This window comes from Fundulus heteroclitus, chromosome 17 (genome assembly GCF_011125445.2).
Source record: "Fundulus heteroclitus isolate FHET01 chromosome 17, MU-UCD_Fhet_4.1, whole genome shotgun sequence".
NCBI lineage: Eukaryota > Metazoa > Chordata > Actinopteri > Cyprinodontiformes > Fundulidae > Fundulus > Fundulus heteroclitus.
The window spans coordinates 11,869,250-11,886,950 of NC_046377.1; the positions used below are offsets into that span (position 1 = coordinate 11,869,250).

A 17,701-nucleotide genomic window follows, 5' to 3' on the forward strand; every position below is an offset into this window, starting at 1 on the left:
TTTTAAGGCAAGAAGTTAATGATGTTAAACGGGAATATCTGCTTGGTTTGTTGGTGTATTGTTTGATTTAAAAAAAAATGCTCGCCTCCTTGGCTTCCCGCTGGCTCGCTATGCCGAGAGAGAACGCCTTTCTCCCGGCACATTGCTTCCCGACTCTCGCTGGCTCTCCGCCGTCAGACGTATTTCAGATATCTAATGTCAGTGTTTGGTTGGTTCACTATTATAATTATTTATTTATTTATTTATTTTTACCATCAGCAAAATTTGCTCAGAAAGAGCTGAGAAAAAGTGTCGCTAAACTACACAAACGGTATTTGTCATCGATTTTGTTGAGTGGTATGTTTCGGCATAAAATTAAACATTTGGCTGATTAATGAATCGGAGCATAACAAAAGACGATGAAGCAACATTTTAATAGAAGACTGCGGGCCAGGATGGATATGTAAAAGGGGAAAATATAAACCGTGCACAGTTATTTACAGCGGAGACGACGGGATTATGCTCGGGCTCCGTTAGGTTGGAATCGGGACAGACCCTACCGGCGGAAACCGGGCGACAGGCGACTTTTGGCAGAATGACGATACAGAAAATACGACACAGACTCCTCCATGTCCAACTCAGCCCTTAAACCTGTGTAGAGAGCTAAAAAGCAGAGTACAATTAAAGAAAAACAGGCATTGATTACGATTTCATTCGGTGAAAAAACGCTCTTCGTGTGCATTTAGCAGTCTGGGTCTGAAACAAAGTATAGTTTTCCCTCTTCAGTCTGCAGACTTTAAGAGTTGAGGAGACCCAAATCAGGCTACTGTGGGCTGCAGGAAACGAACCGGTGATGCAAGCAAAACAGAGAAAAAAAAAAACTCCTGTGCAATCAGAGGTTCACACGTTACGTCACCCGTGTCACAGACACACATCGCGCTTATCTAACTCTGGCTGCCGTTTTTCCTGACCCCAAAACACAGCGACGGCCCCGGCGAGACGCGAAGGCGCAGAACTCATCCTGGAGAGGAGGAGAGGGAGAGGTGAAGTCCCCCTGGGCCTACGGTGAGGACAGGAAACTGTTTGTTTAGTCAACTCGGCAGGTTAAAACAGGAGAGCTGAGGGTGACCCGGTCGTTTCTGGAGCCGGGCCCAGCGATTACAGGAAAAATATACAGTGGTATGTATAAAAAAAAAAAAAGGGAGCACAAATCACAGGCTGGACTACTAAAAAGAGGTTTTTACACCGTTTGATGAAGGAGATCCTCTCTATTTCAGCTCCTTGGTGTTCAGGATAACTTTACAGTACCCCCCGCAAAAGTATTCACTCCCCTTGAACTCTTGCACGTAGCGTTTCCGGCTCATATTGTGGAAAGCGAAAGGGAACCAACCATCTGAGCTGATCTGTGGAGGTGGGCTAAAGTTAAAGTTTGGGGGTGGGGGGGATGAAGGGGCATGGCCACTTGCGCAAGGCTCTGGAAATCTGTGCCATGTTTACTTCAGAGGCAGGAAGCAGCTCAGTTCCCTGACTGGATGTTGCAGGCAGGGGTGGTGCCATGAAATGAAGCTGTGTGGGTGGGCGGAACCGGTAGGAAACCACTGCCCCCCCTCTCCCCACGGCCCTGATCAACACACTCCTATCACACGGTTGGATGTTTGCGTAAAGTTGACCCGAGGATGCGATCGGCCACTTGGAAAGTTGTTTGACGTTCAACCACAGATCCTCCTCCCTGCAGGAGGCGAAACTTGCTGCGGACGGAAAGATAAACAGAGGAGCTGATGCAGGTGGGGGGGGGGGGAGAGAAACAACGTGACAGCCAATGGAGCTGCGCGGCTGTCAGCGGCCAGCAGATAATCGCCTTTAGAGGCGCAGAGAGAGCAGGCGAGGTGCTATTAGCCTGTCATGCCGGGGGAAGCCTGTAGCTGCATGGACGAAATGTGGCTGAAGGACTCCACACACACACACACACACACCGCCTCTCAGCTGAGCCCAAACTGCTGCGGCCATCAATGTTTAATCATGTTTATCCCGACGTCCCCCGTTGTTCCTCCGCGAGAGGCTACGGCGTGACTTCCCCGCAGCCCCACAGACAAAACGCACACCGTCGGCATGCGTGAAAAAGCCGAGCCGGACCCGCACGCCGCTCCACGCCGCCAGCTAAGTTTCACTACTCACTGCGGCTGTGTTGACCCCTCGTTGTGAAAGAAGGGGAGGGAGAGAAAACGGAGGGGGGGAGCCAGTCACTGATCTTCTCCGGTCTTTCTGCTGCTGTCAGCCATCAAAGTGACGCCTCGAAGCCGAGCCGAATCCCAGAAATGGTTCAGGGCTGTCTTTAAGGGGGTGTCTCCCTCCTTTTTCCCGTCTCTCTCTCCCTGTCTCCGTCTGTTTCTGCTGTCTATCTTTCCCTCTTTTCCGTCTCTGCCAGCTCTTCCCACTGGTGACTTCCCCGCTAGTGATGTGCAGCTCGCGGACGAGCCGGCCCCCTTCGCCAGCTCTTGTAGGGAACGCTTTGAGCCGGTCTCATCAGCAGTACATTTGTAATGGGAGCAAACCATTTCAAAACGTGGATAAATTAGAATTTAAATTATTATTATTATTATTATTATTATTATTATTATTATTATTATTATTATTATTATTATTATTATTCAATTGTATTTATATTGCGCCAATTCATGAAACTTGTCATCTCAACGCACTTTCCAAAGTCATATTCAATCAGATTATACAGATTGGATCAAATTATATGGATTGGTCAAAAAAATAATCCTATATTATTATTATTATTATTATTATTATTATTATTATTATTATTATTATTATTATTATTATTATTATTATTATTCAATTGTATTTATATAGCGCCAATTCATGAAACTTGTCATCTCAAGGCACTTTCCAAAGTTTTATTCAATCAGATTATACAGATTGGATCAAATTATATGGATTGGTCAAAAAAATAATCCTATATTATTATTATCCATCCATCCATCCATTTTCCAAACCGCTTTATCCCTCATGGGGTCACGGGGGTTGCTGGTGCCTATCTCCAGCGTTCACTGGGCGAGAGGCGGGGTTCACCCTGGACAGGTCGCCAGTCTGTCGCAGTATTATTATTATTATTATTATTATTATTATTATTATTATTATTATTATTATTATTATTATTATTGTTATTGTTATTATTATTCAATTGTATTTTTTTAGCGCCAATTCATGAAACATGTCCTCTCAAGGCACTTTTCAAAATCAAATTGAATCAGATTATACAGATTGGATTACATTATCCGGATTGGTCAAACAAAATCCTACATTATTATTATTGTTATTATTATTTTTGTTATGATTATTATCATCATTATCCCATCCATTTTCTGTCACTTTTATCCCTGTTGGGGTCTCGAGGGGTGCTGGTGCCTATCTCCAGCATTCAATGGGTGAGCGGCGGGGTACACCCTGGACAGGTCATCAGTCTAGATTATTTGTGTAATCATGTTTATCCCGACATAGATTACTTGTGTACTCTACTGTCAGTAATATACATTTGTATAACAATCAGTTATTAGTAAATGGAATAATAGTTATCATAACGGTAATTAAGTGTATGGTATATTCTTATAATATATATAGGTGCAGTTTAATGATTGAATTGTAAAAGTAATAAATAAAAGTATTATGTATCGGGATGTGTATTATTGCAATGAATTATGTGTGACGAAGGGGTAGGAGTAAATAAGTATACTTCTTCCTAACCCTTTCTGAACTAATCTCTGTACATTTATCTCTCTTGTGTTATTTATGTCTTTTTTTCAACAGTTTTTATTCATTATGCATTCACTATGCAACAATTATGCGGGTATGACTGACTCTGAAATGCACATCTGGTGTTTTGCGGCCCAGAATGTGCTTGTTTCATCAGTTGTACTTGTATTTATTCATTCGTGAAAGGGACAGTGCAGATTAATGAACACAATGTAAATATGCAAGATTATTACCAGAGATAATTTCCATCTCCAGTCCCTCTGCAGAGGAATACTGAGAACAAAAAATGTTAGAAGCACGATTACTTCAGGCTATCAAAGAAAATTATTATACATATGTGTTTCAAGGAAAAATGCCCGAATTCATTCCCCACATGTTCCCATGTCATCCCTTTTATTTCAAACCCAAAAACAAACTATTTTGTACCTGATTACTTAAACCTTGCATACCAGTTTATTAGTCTTGATAGTTAAAGATTCAGGTAAATTCTGCACATGAAGAATCCTATGTTTAGTACTGAAAATGTTTCAGTCCCCACCTGTACTGGTGGGGACTGAAACATGTTCAGTACTAAACATCCCCAACGTGTTGTTTAGAAACATTTCATTTAGCATTTTAAATGTAATATGTAACTGTGTTTTATTTTATCTTTATCCAAGTTAGATTAAGATTTATCTCACCACATGTAGCCTACTGTGTGCCCTATGCCAAAGACAGAACCCATCTATTTCAAAAGAGTTACTTTGTGTTGGATGATTTACTATAGGAAGACTACTACACAAAAAAGTGATCCACTGTAGATGCTGATGACAGGGTAGAAAGTAGTTTGTTGCCATTTATGGTATACTTGATGGGGTCACATTATATCTTGTATGAATTAATAGGTGAAATGATTGTGTTGCATGCATAGTTAAGCATGATTATTTTGAGCAATATCTGTTTTTTTGCATGTTTTTTCTTGAATGTATGTTTTTTGCAGTGATTTAGAGTCAGCTTGATTTTAATATGAGCTGTTTGGGAGCCAGAAGAGTTGGTTTGTTTATTCTGGTCCTAGCCAAACGATGCGGATCCCGGAAAAGAGGTGGAAAGCCCATCTCTGTTCCTCGCTGCTTTCCTGCTCTGACGTCACGACGATGGAGCGCGCGCCTCCCAAACAAACCCCTCTCAAAGCACGCACCCCAACCCATACTCGGACTGGCTCGCGTGCCTGCCATTCCTATAATAAAATAAGGACATTGTTAATCAGTAAAACGAAGACGTTTAATTTGTTGCTTTGGTTATGGATTGGTCAAGGCCTGGTACCTTCAAATCCTGTTCTGATTAAATGAGAACGGTTAAATTTCTGTTTGTCTGCGAGGTCAAATTCAACATATTTGAACCCAAAGCTACAATTTATTATCGGGAGCATTTTCTTCTCACCTGGTTATGAACGAAGTCCGTTAATGTGCAAACAGAGCCAGCGTGTCTCTGTGCTGAATTTGTTCCAAAAGAGGAAATTCTGTTTATTGTCATTGGAGAATCAGTAGTGTGGAGACCCAAGTCAGAGCATCATTACACATATTTGTCTTACTGTGGGTGTTTGAGAAGAGTTATTTAAAAAATATATAATAATCTAAAAAATGCTTTATTTCCATATAAAATCTCCCTTATAAACCTGTCCTGATTAAAATATTGTTTTTTTGGTCTAATAAGTTCAGGCAGAATGGTCCTGGCCAAGTCGTTTTTTTAATATTAAGTGGTAGTGATCATGAAAAGTAAAATGTGGACTAATAGCCTGAGTATTTCTGCATGTTGCCTTGTTACAACAGACTTAATTTTATTGGGATTTTTACCCACAAGTAATGCATATGTTCTGAACAGGAACGCATTAATCAGCATGGCAGCCAAAAGGTCCCGTGCTGTCTCCGGAGGAGCTGCAGAGATCCACAGCTCAGGTGGGAGGATCTGTTGACAGGACAAATAGCACACAAATATTGGGCCTTTTTGAAACCTTTTGATAAAAGAAGGCCAAAGGGAGTGTTTTTTTACAGTGTGCGGCAAGCCATGTCAAAACAAAGAAGAGAACAAAACTGAGGTAGAAAACATTTCAGCCAATCACAGATCTTAGATTATGCCCTCATGTAATACTGAAGGAGCAACGACGCGCATCCATCAAATTTCCCATCTGCTTTGTAAATCTGACCTGACTTAGTTCCAACACAAACAAAAAAACAACAAACGCCCCATTTGTTACATCAATGACTACCAAATATCAATAAAATCATCTGAACTAATAATCTGTGCCGTAAAAACATCTTCTTGCTCTCGTATAAACAGCATCAAATCAGCAGCGTAAGAGTTGGCCTTTGCAGAAGCAAACATCACGGTTCGTTGGTGACAGATAGCATTTGTGACATCATGCCCAGGAAGCAATACCAAAGGCATCGGCGTTAACCTTCAGCCTTCTGATGAATGGCTTCATACCCAGAACTTCAGAACATTTCTTTTGAAATTGCTTTCGACTTAGAAAAGCTCATGAAGGTTTTGTCAGATCCACAGTCACTATATTGATTTTACCATTAGTTGGGCTTTTTCCTCCCAGATTTATGTTACTGACTTTAACTACGTGTGTCAGCCCGATGCTCTGAAGTCACACATCAGACGTCACGTCACAGACCCAACTGGGTGTGTTTGACAGGCAAAATACGCTTTGTATAAAGCCCAGATGTGACATTTTAGGCTTCTGTCTTTGTTGCATGCAATTACACGTAACCCTGAAGAAAACCAGACATTGACCTTCAGACACAGAGTCACATATTTACAGTGTCCCACTTCCCCGGGCGCCAGTCAGTCAGAAAGTGGAGGTAAAAATAACCCTCTGGCTTAAGTTCCCCTTGAGACAAACACATCAGCGGAGGTGCACCACTGCAATCTCCTAAAAGCCATGTCCACCAATTTAACCCGCAGCAGGAACTTCTGCTGGCTATTCTGGCTGACCTGTGCCTGTTCACTTACTGTCAAGATTTAGGTATTGAAAAGTAAAATGGTGACCTATGTCATGGATAAAAAGTATAGGATCAGCAAAATATTCTCCAAACTAGTAAAAATATCAGGATATAAGACAAGAAAAGATGTGAAACAATCATTTTAATAATATAATTTTAATTGCGCAGCGCATAAATCGAATAACCAATGACACGGTTGCATTGTAGGGCTCATTTATGAAACATGAGTTTAATTAAATGTGAATAATGCAACCAGGAGGTTTCCACATGGAATATTGTGGGAAACATGTCTTTTTGTTACATGTCATGATGTTGAACGCGGCGACATACATCCGGATGAGTAATCAACAACTTAAATTGCACTAACGCTGTGTTTTAATGTTGCTTGCACCTTTCCTGTGCTGTCTGCTTCATTTCTGGTTTCAACATACTACAGGTCTGGGGCACTCGAAGCTTCCCCCTTGTACTAATCATTCAAGTAGACTTGAAACGTTGCTTTATTTGTCCATCAAGTGGCGTATGTGCCATGCGCAAATTTCAACACGATAAAAAAAATGAAACTTTGGGTACTGAGCTTTGAGTTTAAAACAAGATCTAAAGAACATGGCAACAAGGAATGATCAAAACACAAAGAAAGAGGAAAAACAAACTTAAATGTGCTTGATTTGGGTTTTATGTTGCTGACCAACACACTGTAATCCTGGCTATAAACATCTAACAAATACAAATCAGTAAAGTGCGGCATCTATTTACATTGAACCCTATTTGGTCTGATACACCTAAATAAAATCAATTTCTATCTGAAATCACCTATATTTACACCTGCATGTCATGTAATCTCTTTATAAATCCAACTGTTTTGTGAAAAAGGCATCATGGCGGCCAACGGACACAGGGTCAGAGAGAAAGATGTGGAGATGTTTGAAGCAGGGTTAAAGTCCAAAACAATATCCCAAGTTTTGCCATCAAGTAATGTTGAATTTATTGTTAGAAAATGGAATAGACTATATAAGGGACACAGCAAAACACGTTCAAGGATATCCTTTGGTGACGTCAGGCCATATCATTTCCTTTCGTCTATATGCAAAACATTATATGATGCAGAAAACTAATACTGAACATACATCATGCTGAGCACAGCAGCTTTACAGGAAAACACAGGGCTGGCAGCATCATACTATAGGGATCCCTTTCTTTAGCAGCGACAGCGAAGTGGCCCAGCAATAATGGTAAACATACATAGAGCGAAATACAGGGTGATCCTGGAATTAAGAACTGCAAACAATTAAGACTTGGGTTGAAGTTCACCAATGACCCTGAACATACAACTACAACTAGAATAATAAGGCTTACAATTAGCTCAAACCATTTTTGAATGGGTCAGTAACAGTACAAATCTGATGCGTTGAGATGTACACCTCTAACTGAGATTTTTTAATTTCCAAAAAAGAAGGGGCATACATACATGTTTAGATGTGCAAAGCTGGAAGAGGCACACCCAGAAAGCCTTGCACTTATATCTGCATAGAAAAAGGGGGTTCTGTCACAATAAAAAAAAAACACTTTAAGTTCATTTTTAGATTCTTTAAAAAGCAGAAAATCCTGCTCTTTCTTCATCTTTCCAGTTTTTCAGTATTTTGCGTTGTTAACACACGTAAAATCCCAATAAAACAATTCTAATTTTGTGAAAACGCTATTTTTGATGTCCATCCATTATTTGTCTTTAGATGTTGTCCTTCAGTTTCTGAGCCACCTCAGTCCAGTGTCGGAATGGGACATTTGTTAAACGCTAGTGCCATCTAGTGGTCACATATGCATATTGCAGAAAATAATTCTCACTCATACAAATGGGGTTATTTTACTAGAAAAACAATGAATTACATCAGACTGAAAGGAATTGTCAATTTCTGAATGCCACGGTGCTGCAACGCTTTTTGCTAGCGGTTTAACACGGACGAACACATTCGGACTGAATAATAGAAGGCCTAAGGTTACGTCTCCTCTGGTCAGCTGCAGCTCAGGCTGTGCTTACAGGAGTGATAACAAGATTATCTCCATAATTACAACCATAGATACCAAACACAGGGTACACCTTTGGTCTGTGAATGGTTGAAACGCCAGCCATGGAGTAAAGAAACGATCTCAGAGCTGTTGTTGTCTCCATGAACGTGCCTCCTGTGATGTGGAGCATCCGGAACCTGGCTTCCACGTCATAGAAAGAGACCTCCCCCTCCTCGTAGTCAACAAACACCCCAACGGTTTGGATTTGGTTCAGAAAGATGTTGTTCGGTATGCAAAATGTCCACGCCCCATCCTCGATATCGGGAGGGTTGATAATGTCTCTGTTGATGGACTCTTTGACCACACCCAGGAGCCAGCTTTTGCTGCTGCTGACCCGGACTTCATAGTAGAACTTGCCTGAAGAATATCCCTCCTTTGCCAGGACAAGAGGCTGGCATTTAAACGGCCTGGCAAAGAGAGAGGGGAAGGCCTGCTGACTTCTACCACAGGTCAGTCTCTTTCCATCGGCAGACACCGTGAGCCTGTGGTTGGCCGTGTAGGGGTCCAGAGTCACACTCACTGCATCGCATTGTTGAATCTTCATCAGCTCGTCCTGAATCGGACTCCACAGCTCTGGTACGAAGTAGTTATTTGTCATGTCAGCTGCCTGAGACTGTTCAGGGGCGGCGCAGCAGTCAGATGACCGAACCTTTTGGACCAGCATCTCCATCTCACCACTGAGCGTCTCTTCAATCTGAGCAACGGACTTTTTCACCATCTCTAGATAGAGATGCTGACCGGCCTCAGGAAGGTCTCGTGTCAGTGGAAAGGTGGAGTCAGGGAGCGGCTCCGTCAGATTCTCAGGCGTTAGTGTGGATGGGCAGTTCTGCAGCAGGTAGAGGTAGTCTTCTGACTGTAGGAGTTCCTCAGTGTCACGTCTTCTTCTTCTCAAATCAGAAAGATCTTGCTCCAGCAGAGTTATCTGATCTGCAGCTTCTTTTTCGGCTTCTTTCTGCTTCTGCTCGATCGCTTCAACCAGCTCACCCTGCCCTTTTTGCACAGAGGCCACGAGAGCTGTTAAAATTTGCACGATTTCTCTTATTCCGTCCACGGCAAATCTCCTGCTCTGTTCCCCCGAGCATTTCATTTTCTCAACCCTCGCTGATTTAGCATTCTCCTTCTTTTTCATCTCTGAGGCCACGTTCTCCAACGTGACTCTCCTGTCTTTGAAGGCGCGCTCCAGGGTGACCGCCTCATGCGCCGCGTGGTCGTCGTTCAAACACATGGTGCAGACACACTGTTGGTCTGTGCGGCAGAACAGCTCCAGCATCTTGCCGTGCTTCTTGCACACCCTGTCCTCCAGGTTGGACACGGGATCGATCAGTTTGTGCTTCTTCAGCTTCTGGTGGGACTCCAGGTGCGGCTCACAGTACGAGGCCAAACACACCAGGCACGTCTTGTGGGCCTTGAGCTTTGGCTCGTTGCAGACATCACAGGGAACCTCTCCTGGTTGGGCGATGTTCTTAGGTCCATCTTTTTCTCTGATGCGGTTGAAATGCTCCACCACATCTCTGAACTCTGTGTTGACCCTGAGCTTCGGTTCGTTGCCCAACTTTTCCTTACAGAGGGGACACTGCGCAGGTCCATTGATCTGACTGTTCCAGTACTGTGTGATGCAACCCTTGCAGAAGTTGTGTCCACATGGAGTGGAGACGGGCTCATTGAACGCACCCAGACAGATTGAACACAGGAGCTGCTCTTCATAAAGGATGCTGCAGGCTGAGGCCATGTCTGGAAAGAGAAAGACAAATTTAATAGAATTTTCAAATTGATGCTTTATGAGGGGACAGCTAACATTTCTTCAGCTTTGTCTTACAATAGAAAAGGCAGGACCATAAATCTGCTCACTGAAATGTTTCAGATCAAACTAATTTAAATGTCAGACAAAGATAACCTAAGCAAAAACAAAATGCATTTGTCAAATGTTGATCTTATATATATTTTTTTAGAGAATCCAACCCATTCTAGTCCTTGCTGAGTCATGAAAATTTTTTGGGGTGGCCTAGTCCAAGTCTGGAATTAAATTCAATTTTGATTCTGCAGCATTCAGCACCTTAAGCAATGCTTAAAACCCTCGGGTAAGGGTGACTCTGCAAATTAAAGGACTCTAATTTTTCTATTTATTTTTTCCCCTTTGTAAATAAAATAATCAACTGAAATGTGCATTTTGTATTTAGTCAGGTCAGTTTTGTTCGGTATTAAAACTTTTTTGATTATCTAAAACATTTAAGAGTGACAAAAACAGAAGAAATCTTTAAATGGACAAATACTTCTTCTAGTTTAAGTCTAGTTGCTTGATCCATCATGTTTTAAACGTAAGACTATGATGCAAACGACAATTACTGAAGTCAGAAGATAATTAAATGTTTTTTTTTTTGTAAAATATGTACAAGGAGATTGTTCTTCTGGGTTTGGGACCCGTTCAAAAGCAAGCGTCAGGAGGAGAAGCCATTGATTAATAATCTGATTTAAAATGGCTGGATGATGATCAGGGATTAGAAGAAATGGAGCCGTACTAGTCAAACCTGCACGCAGTCAAACCTGATTACCCTTGCCTACTTTAAAATACCCAGCTAAATTTCCCTTTAAACAATTTACAGCTTCACAATAAGTGCTGTGTAATGGTGTGTATACATTACACTAGTGGAAGCCGGTGATAAAAACGGTGAAAGGGCGCGCTAGAGGTCAGGGACTAAAACACAACACTAAACTCTTCTTGAACATAAATTGTGCTCTCTTCTCCTTCATGCCAGCAAATCTTCTTTCTGACTGAAATCTGGCATTTCCCAAACAAGTTTCTCTTCTGTGGAGAGCATGGCAAGTGCATTCTGCCCCTCCAGGGTCATGGTGTTTCTGAGAAATGTTGAAACTCTTTTCAAGGTTGAAAGCACCTCTAGGCTTCTGCTGTGGCGGTCATGGGTATGGTGATGACGATCTTTATAAGGGACAGTTTCTAAAAAGACCTCCTCTAGATTGTTCTCTGTGAACAGCTGGATTAGGTTCACAGCAGCACAACTGGCTCTGAAGCCTTCTTCGCTGAAGATGAGACCAAATTCTGCCTTCAGTTTGTGTCCATTCAGCATCGGGTCAGATTTTGTATAAAAATGAGAACATTTTTGTTTGCTGTCATTTTCTCCCATCTTTGTTGCTGTAGTCTGACACTTCTGTTTGCATCAGATGTGAGTGACATTTGCACCAGTGTCTTTAAACTACCAGGGTTGTGACTTTGACATGTATCATGAATTAATTAGATTGGATGACAAATTACACAAAAAGTGCTGATTGGGTACAGGCACAGAGACCTGCCAACCCGAGGAGAATCTTTAAATTACCAATTAGAGAACATCATGAAGTCACATGGAAGCCAAGAGTAATAAAACCTACATGCTTGGTCATCTGGCCGGCACCACTCGCCATTGAAATGTATATTATAACCCAAAATAAACTGAATGGAATTGGATTGCCGAAAAATGAAATAGTCAGCCACATTTTATGACTAAACAGGTGAGATAATGAAGTTTTATTTTGTAATTTATGTTTATTGTGTCTACTATTTTCCTGCAACTTTTGTTGGGCCATTGCGCCCCCTATGAACAAGCCGCTACAGCATTACAATGATATACTAGCTATGTTGGTAAGACTTTTTATTGCAACCTATATGTATATTATGTTTTGATCTGCCTTTCCTTGTGTTTTCAATTTGCATCGCTAAACGTGTGAGCTCCGTGTCCTCACATGACATACTGGCTGCACTAAAAGTCTCACTTCCTGTTTCAAAGCTCAGGCATACAGAACATTTATCAAAACAGGCTAAAAATAGTGCTGGTAAATGAACTGCAAACTGATGCAGCTTGTCCATTTGATGTCTTTGAATAAATATTTTTTTTTACAGTTCTCCAGATTATTTCTACCCATAGGATTTAATATTCTCTATCTCTTTAATCTGTTGTCATCATTTAACTAATTGCATTCCTGTGTAATGTGCTTTCCTGCCTTCATTCTTCCCCCAGGTAATTAATGTTTTCTTGATCGTTCTCACCTGTTTGTTATGAATTGAAAATCAATTATTTCCTGGTTTCTGTTTCTATGTTACTGATTTCTCCTCGTTACTCTTCGTTCTTCCTTATTTTGCCCCGTATGTTTTCTAAGTTTCCTTTTTTTTTTCCTCTCGATATATCTTATCATCTCGCCATTTACTGCACTTTGGGTCCGGATTCACATCACACCATCTGTATAGTCTCATGTTAGCTCCAAACGTCTCTGTTTGCTTTTACTCTTTTTAAAATGAAATCTCAACAAAACAAGTTTAATACCTGCTGAGTTGCTGGTCCTTGGAAATCACAGTTTCCCCTTCAGACGTGCAAGTTTTATTTCTCTGCGATCGTTGCACAAACAGGAACTGCCCGCCTCTTCCCGGAAGAAAAATTACACCGAGCAGCTGCTTTTCATTTGGTGGGCAGAGTCTAGTTATCAGTGTGTTTTTCCCAGCAAGACTGCTAAAAGTGCAGTCTTACTGTGTGGTAGTTGTTGCTCTACTGCATAGGAGTTGGTTCTCGACTCTTTAAATGTATCCCCTGCTTCAACCCTGCTGAATATTGTGGGGAGCACCTCTGGATGTTACACTAGTAAGTTCCCTCCGCTCTCACAAATTCTGTGAGTGACCTCTGAGCTTAAACTATTGAATTAATTTTTTTAAATATTTAAATATTAAAAAAAAAACATTTAAAATATTTAAAAATTGCTGGTGAAATGTTATATTCAAAATTATGTTGGTGTTTATAACTCGCATTTTGCACATTTTTGTTACATAAAGTTCCTAATATGCGTCTGTCATTGATCGCCTTTGTGCTTGCTTTATGTTACATCACAAAAATGTTTCCATTTTGTGAGCCCTATTGTCAGTATAAAGATTATTTACTGATTATAAAGATAATGTGGTGTGTGTGTGTACTTTTACTTGTACTGAGTAAGAACATTCTTCTGCCTTTGTCTGGTCTTCATTTTCTTCTGGGCCAGGGGTTAGGGTTAGGACCAAGGTGTCAATTAGGTGTAGGGTTAGCGTCAGGTATATACTGGTTAAGGTGGGTGGGTTTAGGGTTAGGGCCAGGGTAAGGACGTAGAATGGGTTGAAAATGAGTGGAAGTCAAGACACGGTCCTCACTTTTTATTTTAAACAAGGATGCCTGTGTGTGTGTGTGTGTGTGTGTGTGTGTGTGTGTGTGTGTGTGTGTGTGTGTGTGTGTGTGTGCTTTTAATTAGCAAGTACTGAAAAGGAAATGTGATTCTTCCTTGGCCATTCAAACAATGATTCTGGATGACTGAATAGCTCATCTCTCTTTTTCCTGCTCATCTCCAATGTATGGCACCTTGTGGAGAAGCAAATGGATGACAGTTTTTATGTGGATGACACCATGTTGTTCTGCATTCTGGATCTAAACATCAGCACATAGTTTTCTGACAGATCCGTCTTACTTTCCCCATGCATGTGAAGGAATAGAAAATATTGTGTTGGTCAAAGTAAACTTTCCTTCTTAGTTCTAAGCTGCTCTGTAATGAACAGCCTAGAACCTTTAAATGACTATTACACTCTAATAAGACAAACTAAACATTGGCATCCCCCAGTGAACATTAACATATATAAAAGTACTTCTGAGCTGCCTTAGCCTAAACTTCGGGAGCTTTAAAAAACTGTTTACATCATTCAGAAATCATCAAAATACAGAAGATTACATGGGACAGAATTCCTAGTTTTCTAAGATGTGATGCAAGTTTAATATCTGATGCCTTACTAATAGGCCCCTGTTGATTAAAGTTAATGATTACTTGAGAAAATCAGACTCAGTAATTTAGACAGACTTTAGATAGCATTTACTTAATAACTTTACAGCAGATATAAAGAAAACTGTGTGTTTTGAAACATTGTAGTGCCATCACACCATGGCTGAATTGTGTTCATTTTAACATGTACGATGGGAATCAAAATGCATTTGAAGCAAAGAACTTCCACACAAGCACAAAGTAGAGAGAGACTCAGCTGGGACGGCCCTTCTCTCAGCAGGGGTTCCCTGTGGCTATAAAAGGTTTTCCCCCCACGGACAAAGCTTCTTCTTCTGATCAGACACTCTCTTCTGCGACTCCTCTCCTGGGGCTCCCAAGGAAAAAGGGGGGGGGGGGGGGGTCTCCTTCCTCAGCAGCCATGCGATTTAAGGCCGAAAGCCCACAGACCAACCGTTCTGTGGAACTCATCTGCTGTTTCAATGGAATGACCAAAAGGGAGCGGAGGACCTGACTGAATCCGGATAAACAACACACTGACCGCAGCTAAGTTGAACTCTTGACTGCTGCGCAAACCAGCCGCAAAGTACAGATTGCCGAAACAGCTTTGTTGTATTTCTCCTCAGCTTTTACAGGGAAGCGAACACCAGCTAGAGCTGAAAAGCCGGCAGAATCAGAATCAGAATCAGAATCAAGTTTATTGCCAAGTAGGTTTGCACTTACAAGGAATTTGGCTTGGTGTTGATGGTGCAGACAAAAACTAAAATAACAATAAGATAGAATAGATATATATACAGAAGCTACATACACTCAGTAAACTGTGCATTAATGTAACGCAGAAGCTTGTAAGTCCTGAACGGAAGAGAGAGGCAGTGTCCAGTGTCACAGGCAGCTCTTGGCCTTGTCGATAAGGCCGGTAGCGGATGGGAAAAAAACTATTCTTGTGGCGTGAGGTTGTGGTCCTGATGGACCGCAGCCTCCTGCCAGAGGGAAGTGTCTGAAATAGTCTATGATTGGGGTGCGAAGGATCAGCCACAATCTTCCCTGCATGCCTCAGAGTCCTGGAGGCGTACAGGTCCTGGAGAGATGGAAGATGGCAGCTAACCACCTTCTCTGCAGACCTGATGACACGCTGCAGTCTGCCCTTGTCCTTGGTGGTGGCACCAGCGTACCAGATGGTGATGGAGGAACTGAGGATGGACTCAATGATGGAGGAGTAGAACTGCACCATCATTGTCCTTGGCTTGCTGTTGGTTAGCACATAGCTGGAGAGCTAAGCGTTAGCCCGCCAACAACAAACCAACAATTCTCCCTGCTTTAACGTTCTTCCTGGAATGGCAAAAGTGGACAAAACTCACACATGAGGCACTAACAGGTTTGGGCAGCGAGCTGAGGGACAAGTTAAAAGGTTTTTTGGGAAATGTCTTGTAACTCGTTTGGACACATGATGCCTTTAGAACAAAGGACTAATGGAGGTAGCTCACGCTAGCTTTTCATTCCACGGTATTGATAGTATTATTTGAGTGTGTTTTTATGGTTATAACAAAAAAGGTTATCTCCACAAGGGTTATATACAATGATGGGACATTAATGTTTACGTTATCCAGCCCACTCATTATGACTAACATAAAACTAAAGCCGTTATTTGTTAGCACCAAATGCTTGCTAGCCAAACTGCTATTAGCCTTGCTAACATCCGGTTCCAGACATTTCAAAAGGAGCTCGTTTTAAAGCATAAAACTTAATCGTTTTGCTCGGCCATCCCTCGGTGGTGCTATGAGCCTTATTCCTGCATTAACATGGAATTTTAATGCCGGTTTTAAAGGCAATTTCGATAACTTTAAACTTTAACCAGGTTAGCGACGATCACTACAGTGACCCCAGCCCCCGGAGGTAGAATCGCATACAAAAAGGCAAGCGATCATAAGGTTTAAACAATTTTACTGAACAAATCAGTCTTTAGAATATTATTTACAATTATTTACAAAAAAAAAGAATATTATTTACTCTAAATAATGTTCTGGTTAACTAAGGATTTGCATTGTGAATGGATTGAAACACATGTCAAATGTTCTGAATTAGTTAAGCTAATTTAACCACAATTCACATTCTTTAAGGTGAACTTTGGTCCTTTAACTTAAACAAAATATTATTTCATCAAATAATGTTTTGTTTAACTCAGGCTTTGTGTTGTGAATGGATTGAAACACATGTCAAATGTTTTTAACTCCATTCCATGCTTTTTGGAATCAGATCTGTAGCGAACAAGGATTCACTGAATTATTCTGATTATGATCAACCACCTTGTTTTGTCTTTTGTTTGTTTTTGTAGGTTAAATAGTTCCTTAGCTTAGTTTCTTTTATCTTCATTTTGCTTAATAGTTTAGTTAAGTTTCACTAGCCTAGTAGAGAGGATTTGTTAATGGAAATATTGTGTTAATTCAGATAAACAGCATTACATAGTGATCTTCTCCGGATGTTCATTTTATTTCTGCTATTAAATTCTTGAACTCGAAAATAAGTTGTCACTCCTTTTATACTATGTGTGTGCAGGTTTTGCTGTTAAAAGATCGCTAGTGCTTGAATTCATTCCTTTCAACCATTGTCCTGATATCATCTTAAGAGCTGATTATCACCAGACAATACTTAACAGACAGAGGGTTATTTAATAAAAATGAAATAACTTTAAACAGTGTATAATTGCACAACAACATGATTTCAAAGATATTAATCTATTTACATCACATCTATACGTCACATAGTAAAAGGATCTAATTGTTTAAAGTAATTAGAAAATTTTATGCCACATCAAACCTGTTAAATAGATACAGTAACTCTAAAACAGATTAAAATATATAATTATACCTGCAACATAAACTGAATTCAGAATGAAAAGATAGAATCAGAGTCTCATTTTAAAAGGCTCCCAGGATCCCAAAAGTTGTCATGCAGGCTTTGAAGAATGTTATATTTTTATTGTTATACATCTTTATAGATAGCTTATGGATATAGAGAGCACGTGATGAAAACACGTACCAAGGTTACATGATTTATATAACTAAAATCACAAAATCTAAAAATGCATAAAAAATCTATCTGAAGGATGAATTGTTTTGCTTTCTTTATTAGAAATGTTGTTG

At 40.7% G+C, this 17,701-nt stretch overlaps 2 protein-coding genes across 2 annotated transcripts in view; both read right to left on the reverse strand.

The window, feature by feature from the left end:
• The window catches only part of LOC105915870 (ELKS/Rab6-interacting/CAST family member 1), a 217,104-nt gene extending 214,670 nt beyond the window's left edge, over window positions 1–2,434 (reverse strand). The window contains exon 1 of the mRNA XM_036148963.1: window positions 2,155–2,434. The gene's annotated coding sequence lies outside the window, so the exon portion shown is untranslated. The remainder of the gene's footprint in view (window positions 1–2,154) is intronic.
• A 4,769-nt stretch (window positions 2,435–7,203) lies between these two features.
• On the reverse strand, window positions 7,204–13,173 carry LOC105915862 (E3 ubiquitin-protein ligase TRIM7-like). Its single transcript, XM_036148791.1, has 2 exons — window positions 13,100–13,173; window positions 7,204–10,517 (listed from the first exon to the last, which is right to left on the reverse strand). The coding sequence occupies exon 2, from the start codon at window positions 10,513–10,515 to the stop codon at window positions 8,743–8,745; it is 1,773 nt and encodes a 590-aa protein (XP_036004684.1). The 5' UTR covers window positions 10,516–10,517; window positions 13,100–13,173; the 3' UTR covers window positions 7,204–8,742.
• Between the last annotated feature and the right edge of the window lie 4,528 nt (window positions 13,174–17,701).

Bases quoted from the DNA above. Each gene is read 5' to 3' on its own strand.
- LOC105915862 (XM_036148791.1), bottom strand. From the start codon at position 10,515: ATGGCCTCAGCCTGCAGCATCCTTTATGAAGAGCAGCTCCTGTGTTCA.